This window comes from Nematolebias whitei, chromosome 5 (genome assembly GCF_014905685.2).
Source record: "Nematolebias whitei isolate Nwh7 chromosome 5, NemWhi1, whole genome shotgun sequence".
Classification (NCBI taxonomy): Eukaryota; Metazoa; Chordata; class Actinopteri; order Cyprinodontiformes; family Rivulidae; genus Nematolebias; species Nematolebias whitei.
Genome location: NC_056502.1, coordinates 54,710,184 through 54,721,136, shown reverse-complemented (window position 1 = coordinate 54,721,136; position 10,953 = coordinate 54,710,184). Strand labels below are relative to the sequence as shown.

Genomic DNA, 10,953 nt, shown 5'->3' with positions numbered 1-10,953 from the left:
CCATTCACTCTCCCACTCACACCTAGGGACAATTTAGAGTTACCAATCAGCCTAACATGCATGTTTTTGGTCTGTGGGAGGAAACCGGAGCACCCGGAGAAAACCCACGCATGCACGGAGAGAACATGCAAACTCCACCCAGAAAGGCCCCTGGACCGGGGTTTGAATCAAGGACCTTCTCGCTGAGAGGCAGCAGCTCTACCAGTTGCGCCACCGTGCTGCAAAGAGGGAGCATTCCAAGTTAAAAGAGACTTCCTGTTCTGAGGGGGCGGGGCTTTGTTGACGTCAAAATATGACCACAATAGATCGTCGGGCATCCAACAGGGATGAGTCTTGCCAAGTTTCGTGCATTTTGGTCTTTCAGTGTGAAAGTTATAGTGTTGGGAAATTGATGGTGTGAAGTTCAAATTTGAGGCCTGGCCTGCCCCTTTAGCATATACGAAAATGTAAGCTTTAGATAACTTTTACTCTCCAATGTCTTAAGGGCATATCAACCAAGTTTGAAGACAATCCTTCAAAATTCCTAGGAGGAGTTTGTTAAATTTTGCAATCAGAAATGCCCAAAAATGAAACTTTGACCCAAAATGGCCGACTTCCTGTTGGTTTTGACCAGAGCTCCAAGAGAGTTTTTCATAGGTCCTGAGAAGATCAATCAACCTTTATTTATACAGGTAAATCCCATTGAGCCTCGAGGACTCATTTTCAAGAGAGACCTGATTTCAACAAAGAAAGATGACAACAATGGACAACAGCAACAACAATAAACAGTTATAAAAAAGCATACTACAGTTATTTTTTTATTTTATTTTTTTTTTAACAAATAGGATGGCTAAAAGGAAAAGGTAACAAAACAAAAAAACAGCTAGATTCCAAGACAAATGTAGAAAACTAAAAACAGGAACATGACAGCATTGGACCCTGCCAGGTGTCCAACAGATTCTTAAAGACACTTAGAGAGGCCAAGGTCGAGAGCTTCAAATCTTTTTGTAAGATATTCCAGGAAACAGGAGCGGAATAGGAGAAGGCCCTTTTGCCTAGTTCAGTCCTCATTGAGGGAACACTGCAGGTAATAATGTCCTGTGAGCGCACGCTGTAGCTGCACTCACGCAGAGAGTATGAAGGCAACAGACCAAGAAGTGATTTAAAGATGAAAATATACCAGTGAGAGAGTCTGCGTGAAGTTAATGATGTCCAGTTAACCAGTGAATACAGGGTGCAGTGGTGGGTACGATAATCACAGCCAGTTATGAATCTTAGTGCACCATGATAGACAGCATCCAACATCTGCAAGGTTCTTGTAGGAGCGTTCATGTAAATAATATCACCATAATCAATTGAGGGAAGGAAAGTCACAGATACAAGGCGTTTTCTAGCATTCGGGGTTAGACAGGATCTGTTTCTGAAAAAGAAACCCAGTTTAACTTTCAGTTTCTTTACCAAGTTTTCCACATGGAGCTTAAAAGAGAGATGTGAGTCGACCAAGATACCCAAATATTTATAGGAATCAACAAACTCAATGGGGGCACCATTTAAGGATAAAATCGGAGGAAGAACTGCTGGGACCAACTTCCTATTTGAAAAAAGCATCCCTTTGGTTTTGTCGACATTTAGGACAAGTTTGAGGCGAAACAAATCAGTCTGGATGATGTTGAATGCAGATTTCAAAAGCTGGGAAGCCTTAGCAACAGTTTTAGCTCAACAATAAACAACTGTGTCATCAGCATAGAAATGTAAGGATGCATTAGGGATGTTTTTACCTAAGATACAGAAGTTCACAGAGTTTCAGAATTATCAGTCAAAAAATGGCTTGGGGCTGAGGTTTTTAAATATTCTAGGGGGCGCTGTGGAGGCTATTGGCTACTTGTCATGGCTTCCTGTTCAAGGGCTGGATAATGATGGATCATACTGATTTTTGTGCACTTCGGTTCAAAACTATGGGATTTAGAGCCAAACGTATGGCGATGGCGTTATGTCTTACTTCGCCACGCCGTACCGCCCACATGCTCCACCCAAAACTGTCAGTGTTGGAAAGCAAGTTACACCAACATGTCTTCGGTCACTGGACACACTATCATGTTGATCAGGTAACAGAGGTCAGATAGGGATCGTTCAACGTAAAACTTTATACTTCCTGTTGTCAGGGGGTGTGGCAGGTTTAAAAGCCACTGGGACGTTGTGTGTAGAAAATAAACGTCTCAGTTTCTCTGATATTCCCGCAACATACGGAATGACCACTGGTCTGGGCTTGGGTTCCTCCTTTTCACCTGATTGCTGACTGGAGTCCTGTTTGGGTTTCTTCTCTGCTTTCAGGAAGGCCCAGTTAGGATATCCACATTGCTCTAGAGCCTGTCTTGTGTAGGATTTCTCCTTCTGCCTGGCTCCTGAGTTAGTGGGGATGCTGTCTGCTCTGTGGTACAGAGTCCTGATGACTCCTAACTTGTACTCCAAAGGGTGATGGGAGTCAAACTGCAAATACTGGTTTGTGTGGGTGGGTTTGTGGTACACCTCAGTTTGCAAATGTCCTCTTTCAGAGACTGAGACCTCATAGTCCAAGAAAGTCAACCTGCCATTTTTTACATCTTCTCGTGTGAACTTGGTGTATTTATCCACAGAGTTGATGTGGTCAGTGAAATGTTGGACTTCCTGAGATTTAATTTTAACCAAGGTGTCGTCAACATACCTGAACCAATGACTTGGTGGTGTTCCTGAAAAGGACGTCAAGGCTCTCTTTTCTACCTCCTCCATGTGCAGTTTGGCAACTGTTGCTGTGTGTGACCACAACGTTTAATGCCAGGTCTTTTATTCCCAGGTGGAGAAAAACTGACACTGACATAAATAACGATGAGAATAATGAAGTTTTGACCATTTACTCTTGACAAGGCAGGAAAAGTTACAGGTTTCAGCGCTGAGACTTCGATCAGAACCACCCCTGAGTTGGTCTCGACGGACAACGTCTCAAACACAGGGGAACATAAGTACCTGTATTTATAGGTTATAGGCTCTGCCCCTCACTGAGAGTCCAGAGCTCTGTCTGTGTGTATCAGTAATTTTCCTATGTATGACCAGTTGTTGGTCTTACCTGTTTTTTTGGGTGTTTATTGTGTGGTGTTCTTATCTCAGTGTGTGTGCAAGCAAAAGTGGTAAACAACTCCAAATAAGGGACCGGCCCGAAGACCAAAATCTGACAACAATGGTCAGAACTGGTTTAATTTGATTTTATCAAGGACAATCCAGAGACACTGACAAGACACCAAGGGGATGAATATATACAGACACTAACAAGGTGAAATGAAAGGCACCTGCCATTATTAGAATCAAACACAGGTGTGACAGTGCTGGATCACAGGAGGAGAAGTGCTGAGGGGTGACAGGCAAACATGGCAAAAAACACAACATGTATGACAAGACCCCAGAAACCCTACAAGATCAGGTCTGTATTGTTTCAAATGTGGCTACCTTGTATAAATAAACGTTGAATAAAAGTTGAATAAATGATCATCTAAAGACAGACCTAAAGGAGCGGCTGTGGCTGTGTGGTTAGAGCAGTCGTCCTCCAATGCGAGAGTTCGGGGTTCGAATCCACCAGCAGTCACATGCTGAAGTGTCCCTGGGCAAGACACTTGAACCCCTTATCGCCTCTGATGTGTGTCCCATCAGTGTATGAATGTGATCTAAAGCACTGATTAGTCTCATTAGAATGATTTGTTCAATTAGCTTTGTAGAGATCTACTAGAGTGCTGTATGAATGGGTTAATGAGGGCACAGATTGTTGTGTAAAAAGCTTTGAGTATCTTGAAATAAGATAGAAAGGCGCTATATAAGTACAGTCCATTTACCATCCATTTACATCTAACACAACAATAGGAGAAACTGGAGACCCCATAGCACACTCATGTTTCTGCCTATAATATTGACCCTCATATGTGAATTTGGTTGACTGCAGGTCAAGAGTTGACAGTTGTTCTGTGGAAAGCGTGGTCCTGCTGCTCAGAGTGGTGTCTGATTTTAATCTTAAACTGACCACCTCTACTGCTTCATCAACAGGAAGTGAAGAGTTATGTGACATCAAAAGAGACCATTGTTTCATCAGTCTCCATGATAACATCCCTCACCTTATCCACAAAGTCCATGGTGTTCTGTATGTGGTGTTCTGAGCTGCCAACTAAAGGGATGAGCCAGATATTTGGAAACATTATAAGTGACCGAGTTAATCATGCTGACATGTGGTCTTAAAGGTAAATGGTAAATGGACTGTACTTAAATAGCACCTTTTTTTTATCTTATTTCAAGATGCTCAAAGCACTTTACAACAATCTGTGCCTCATTTACCCATTCATACAGCACTCTACTAGATCTATACAAAGTTAATTTAACAAATAATTCTAAAGAGACTAATCAGAGCTTTATCACATTCATACACTGATGGGACACACATCAGAGGCTATGAGGGGTTCAACGTCTTGCCCAGGGACACTTCAGCATGTTACTGCTGGTGGATTCGAACCCCCAACTCTTGCATTGGAGGACGACTGCTCTAACCACTCAGCCACAGCCGCCCAAGGTACACCATGTTTGTGAATTTTAGGTAAACCATACAGACTAGGTGTGGCCTCCCCTGGGTGCAGTGTGTGGTACAGAATACGGTCAATAGCCTTGTCCTGCTCCAAAATTTTCAGGCAATCTATTAACTTCTTCTTGTAACCACTTCCTGAATCTTTTTTCAGAGGTTTGTAAGTGGTTAAGTCACTAAGGAGTGTCATAACTTTCTCATGATAGTCTTTCTGGTTAAAAATCATTGTGTACCTTCCTTTGTCTGCTGGAAGAATGATGATGTTTTTATCCTTGCTAAGAGTGGTGAGTGCATCCCTCTCCTCTCTACTGATGTTGGAAGGTGGTGGTTTAGCACTGAATCAGCCATTTGCAACAACAAATTAAAGAGTTTGAAGCAGAATAACTGAGGAACAAAGTTTTAGCCTACCTCAGCAGTGCTAAACCACCACACTGTGTACCGAGAAACCTCAGAAGGCTGCCTTCAGAAACAGATTGACAGATTAAATTGTTCTCAATCCTGTAGACTTGACTGTTTATTGTGTGTGTTTGTGTGTGTTTTCCAGGATGCAGAGGAATATTCTGAACTGCCGGTCAGACACAATGAAGATCAGCTCAACAACCAGCTGGCTCAGCAGCTCCCTCTTCAGGTCAACCCCCACTCCTTTGACAGTGCCCACACCAAGACCCACTTGCTGCTGCAGGCCCACTTCAGCCACGCCCAGTTGCCGTGCAGTGACTACAACACTGATACCAAGACAGTACTAGACAATGCTATTCGGATCTGCCAGGTAGGATTTACTCACCTGATTTTATTCAGTATGTTGTTTTCACTTGTTCTGTTTTTAGTACTGCAAAAATAAACATAAATAAGACTGACAGAACTTGTAGTCAAAACAAATTCAGCTTCCATAAGTTTATAAACCAAATGGATTACAGCTACTAAATATCTGTGCCATTATTTCATTCATTTTCTGCTTATTACCCTTGGTTCGGTTGGATTGCAGAGGGAATGAGTTTAGAAGGGAAACTCAGACATCACACTGCTCAGTAACACACTCCAGCTCCTCCTGGGGTGTCCCAAGATGTCCCAAGGCTAGAAAAAAAATCCCTTCAGCAGTTCTGGGTTTGCCCCAGGGTCTCCTCCCAGTGGGACTTGTCTGGAAAGCTTTCAAATGGAAGTACCAGGAGGCATCCTAATCAAATGTCCCGACCACATCAACTGACTATTTCTAATGTAGAATCAACTTTAAGATGGCAACAGAACCACATCATCTGCAAAAAGCAAATACTTTATGCTTAAAATGCTGGCACAGCTTATGCTTTTACATTAGCTTTGGCTAAGGAAGATTGTCCCATACTTCCACAGCACCTTACATAGAATGCCTTGAGGAACCATTTGTAAGCCTTCTCCAAAGCCACAAAGCACTTATAAGAATGACAAGTTAAACACCCATGACACTTATCAACCTTGCAAGTGTAAACATCTGATACACTATTACACCAGGACAAAAAAGAGACTGCTCCTGAATCTGAGGTTTGACAATCTGATGGAGCCTATCTTCTAACACACTAGAATAAACTTTCCCAGTGAAGCTGAGGTGTGATCTCTTGATAATTAGAATACACTTGCAGTTTGCTCTTTTTAAGAGTGGGGTCCACCACCTCAGTCTACAACCCCACCGACATTGTCCCAGTACCCCTTTCATCACTGAAAATATATTTCAATTCAGTTCAGTTTATTTATATAGCACCAATATAAAAACATTCACATACATTAAAAAAGATGGTTAGTAAAAGTTATAAGGAAGCAGCGGATTGCATTGAATCTTAACTTTGTCGCAGTCTATATATACATATATATACAGGTCCTTCTCAAAAAATTAGCATGTTGTGATAAAGGTCATTATTTTCCATAATGTAATGATAAAAATGAAACTTTCATATATTTCAGATTCATTGCACACCAACTGAAATATTTCAGATCTTTAATTGTTTTAATACTGATGATTATGGCACACAGCTCATGAAAACCCAAAATGCCTGTCCCAAAAAATTAGCATATCATGAAAAGGTTGTCTAAACAAGCTATTAACCTAACCATCTGAATCAACGACGTAACTCTAAACACCTGCAAAAGATTCCTTAGGCTTTTAAAAACTCCCAGCCTTGTTCATTACGCAAAACCGCAATCACGGGTAAGACTGCCGACCTGACTGCTGTCCAGAAGGCCATCATTAACACCCTGAAGCAAGAGGGTAAGACACAGAAAGAAATTGCTGAACGAATAGGCTGTTCCCAGAGTGCTGTATCAAGGCACCTCAGTGGGAAGTCTGTGGGAAGGGAAAAGTGTGGCAGAAAACGCTGCACAATGAGAAGAGGTGACCGGACCCTGAGGAAGATTGTAGAGAAGGGCCGATTCCAGACCTTGGGGGACCTGCGGAAGCAGTGGACTGAGTCTGGAGTAGAAAAATCCAGAGCCACCGTGCACAGGCGTGTGCAGGAAATGGGCTACAGGTGCTGCATTCCCCAGGTCAAGCCACTCTTGAACAAGAGACTGCGTCAGAAGCATCTCGCCTGGGACTGCTGCTGAGTGGTCCAAAGTTATGTTCTCTGATTACAGTAAATTTTGCATTTCCTTTGGAAATCAAGGTCCCAGAGTCTGGAGGAAGAGAGGAGACACAGAATTCACATTGCTTGAGGTCCAGTGTCAAGTTTCCACAGTCAATGGGGTGCCATGTCAGCTGCTGGTGTTGGTCCACTGTGTTTTATCAAGGACAGGGTCAATGCAGCTAGCTATCAGGAGATTTTGGAGCACTTCATGCTTCCGAAATCTGCTGAAAAGCTTTATTGAGATGAAGATTTCATTTTTCAGCACGACCTGGCACCTGCTCACAGTGCCAAAACCACTGGTAAATGGTTTACTGACCAAGGTATTACTGTGCTCAATTGGCCTGCCAACTCTCCTGACCTGAACCCCATAGAGAACCTGTGGGATATTGTGAAGAGAAAGTTGAGAGACGCAAGACCCAACACTCTGGATGAGCTTAAGGCTGCTATCGAAGCATCCTGGGCCTCCATAACACCTCAGCAGTGCCACAGGCTGATTGCCTCCATGCCACGCCGCATTGAAGCAGTTATTCATGCAAAAGGATTCCCGACCAAGTATTGAGTGCATAACTGAACATGATTATTTGAAGGTTGGCGTTTTTTGTATTAAAAACACTTGTCTTTCATTGGTGGGATGAAATATGCTAATTTTTTTGGGACAGGCATTTTGGGTTTTCATGAGCTGTATGCCATAATCATCAGTATTAAAACAATTAAAGACCTGAAATATTTCAGTTGGTGTGCAATGAATCTGAAATATATGAAAGTTTCATTTTTATCATTACATTATGTAAAATAATGACCTTTATCACAATATGCTAAATTTTTGAGAAGGACCTGTAAACGGTCCTACCCAAGAGCACGGACATACACTGGACCTTGTTTTAACTCAGGATGTGACTGTTAGTAATCTTGTTATTGGTGATAATATTTTTTCAGACCACATGCCAGTCCAGTTTGAGTTCACCCTCCCCCATCTAACTCCTAAGCCGTGCGTTCCTGCAGGTCGCAGCCGGGCCATTAACCATTTCACTGCCGCACGTTTCACAGATGTTTATAACTCTGAAATGATCATTCAACCCCCGGTGTTTCTCACCACCACTGGGGAGCTGACATCCCAGTTCAACTCTGTCTGCCTAAAGACTCTGGATCATGTCTGACGCTCCTGTTAAAAAATAGAAAATCAAAACTCAGAGCAGAACCTTGGCTGAGTGATGTCACCAAGGCTGTTAGGCAGCAGTGCAGGAGGGCGGAGTGCAAGTGGAGGAAAGACAGGCTGCAGGTCTCTTTTCAAATACTTAGAGAGTTGGCGCTGTTATCAGAAAGCAGTAAAAGCTGCTAAATCCAAATACTTTTCTGATATCATAACCTTAAACTCTCACAACCCACGTGTCCTCTGCTCTACCCTAAACCCTGTTCTCCACCTCACTGAACCATCACCTCTGGAAGCCTCGACTGAGCTGTGCGAGAACTTTTTACATTTCTTTTTGGAAAAAATTTCGACCACCCGGGCTCTCATTTCCCCTCCAGCTCATGATATGTCCATCCCATCCCAGTGTGTTGCTGTATTTGACCATTTTGAACTCATCAGTCTGTCTTCTGTAGAGCAGGTCATGTGCAGCTTGAAACCTTCTGGTTCCCCCTTTGATGTGGTCCACCCACGACTACTAAAGGAGGTTTTTCTTACTCTAGGTCCATCCATTCTTACTATTGTGAATAGTAGTTTATCCACTGGCGTGGTACCAAAAACCTTTAAACATGCTGCTGTCCAGCCTCTCCTGAAAAAAACAAACCTTGACCCCTCAGTCATATCCAACTTCCGGTCTGTCTCCAGACTCCTATTTGTTTCTAAAATACTGGAGAAAATAGTCGAGTCCCAGTTGAAGTGCTTCCTAGAGGATCACGCTATCGTAGAGCTACAGAGTACAGGCAAAAGAGAGCACATTACACCAGTCTTGGCCTTCCTGCACTGGCTACCAGTTCACCTTCGAATCCAGTTCAAAATACTCCTGTATGTCTACAAATCTCTGAACCAGCCCCCCCCCCCCCCCCCCATTTCTCTGATCTGCTATAACCGTATGTCCCACCATGTTCCCTGAGGTCAGCGGACCAATTGCTCCTCACAGTTCCAGGAACTCGTCTTAAGCGCAGAGGGGACAGGGCCTTCTCTGTAGCAGGACCAATACTTTGGAATGAGTTACCTCTGCTTGTCAGACTGGCCCCCTCCCTCTCGGTTTTCAAGTCCCGTTTAAAAACCCACTACTATTCTGTAGCTTTCAACACCAGATGATCTGTGTTTTGAACCTGTATGCTCCACATTGGTTAGTCGTCATTATCTGCATCGTTTTTATGTCTATATTTCTGATTTACTTCATTTTGTATTTTGCTTTGTGTGTTACCTGTTGTTCTGTCTGTACAGGACTTTGGTTGGCCTTGTCGCTGTTTTAAGTGCTCTATAAATAAAATGGTATGGTATGGAATGGTAAAGCTTAGCCAGGCCTGGCTTCATCGGAGCGCCCTAATTTTCTTCTTGCAGGCAAAGTTCTATTTCGTATAGGCTTCGCCCTTTAAGGCTGTCGCTGGTGGGTTTTATCCCATCATGCAAAGTGTCTCACTGAAAAGTTTAGTCCATGCCCACCTGCTGTGTGGGCCCCACCCGGTCTATATAAATTACGTTAAGAGCGGGTAATAGGCTCCCATTTTTCTTCAGCAAGCTAATAGCACTGTCAGAAGAATGACAAAGGGAAGTTGTCCAGCTTCACCAGCTCAACCTTTGTTAAGGCTGCCTGTGGTCCCGCCACGCCAACCTCCTGCCGTCCCGGTGAGTTCTCTTCCCCGAGGAGAAGCAGACGAGCAGCCTTGTTTCAAGGTAAGCACCGAGGAATATTTCTCAGTGGCGCGTCGCTACACGCTGGACGACGCCATCGAACCCTTTTTTCCTTTTATCTCTGACTCGCGGAGCGAATCGGATGGTTCCTCCGGGACAGGCGACTTCAGCAGCAGCCCCCGCTGCTCACTCCCTCCTGGAGAGCGTAGTGTCGGAACGACACCCCCCTCGCCGGGAGGGAGGCCGGACGGGGGGGGGGGGGGGGGCTCCCCCCCCCCCCCCCCCCCCGGGCCTTTTTCGCATCAGCGACCACACCGCTCCCGACCGTCGGTGCCCTCCTATCGGAGCTGCCCAGCATAATCAAGGAAGCGGCTTACATGAAGGGACTTTTTTCCGTCCCCCTCCTTCCCCCGCTCAGATCAGATGATCTAGCGGGAAAGTGTTTTGGCTCCACCCCGGCTCGCCGTCCTGATCCCATCTGGCCTCGTTTTCCGGCAGTGACGTCCTACTGGAACTGGAATGCCTATTTCTGGGTAACTCCTGATCGTTCCTCCCGCCTGGAGGAGAGCATCCTCCCTCCACGGCAGTTTCCACGGGCGCTCCGATAACAGGCGTCGTAGAATTGGGAACCACGGGGCGTTCACACGCTCGGGAGCCACCAGGTGGTCTGTCAGTCTTTCCTCCCTATCTCGGTTCAGAAACCGTGATATCAGAGGGAGTGGGAAAAATGCGTAAAGAAACATTTTGGGCCACGGGCTGTGAGCAAACACGTCCACCCCTAGCGGTGGTTCGTCCCGCGGACTCAGTGAGAACCATAGTTGACACTGAGTGTTCTCTCATGTGTCAAACAAGTCCACGGCCGCTCTGCCAAATTTCTGCCACGTCTGAGCCATCAGCTCGGGATAGAGGCTCCAGTCCCTGTGACACGGACCGCCCCTGGACATCACATCCGCCCTTCTGTTCAGAAC

At 44.7% G+C, this 10,953-nt stretch overlaps 1 protein-coding gene across 1 annotated transcript in view; it reads left to right on the top strand.

Moving 5' to 3' along the window:
* LOC119410437 (activating signal cointegrator 1 complex subunit 3) overlaps positions 1 to 10,417 on the top strand; it is a 63,731-nt gene extending 53,314 nt beyond the window's left edge. Inside the window, exons 4-6 of the mRNA XM_037677347.1 lie at positions 5,115 to 5,339; positions 6,776 to 6,806; positions 10,404 to 10,417. Coding sequence (XP_037533275.1) covers positions 5,115 to 5,339; positions 6,776 to 6,806; positions 10,404 to 10,417 — 270 coding nt within the window. The remainder of the gene's footprint in view (positions 1 to 5,114; positions 5,340 to 6,775; positions 6,807 to 10,403) is intronic.
* The last annotated feature ends 536 nt before the right edge of the window (positions 10,418 to 10,953 follow it).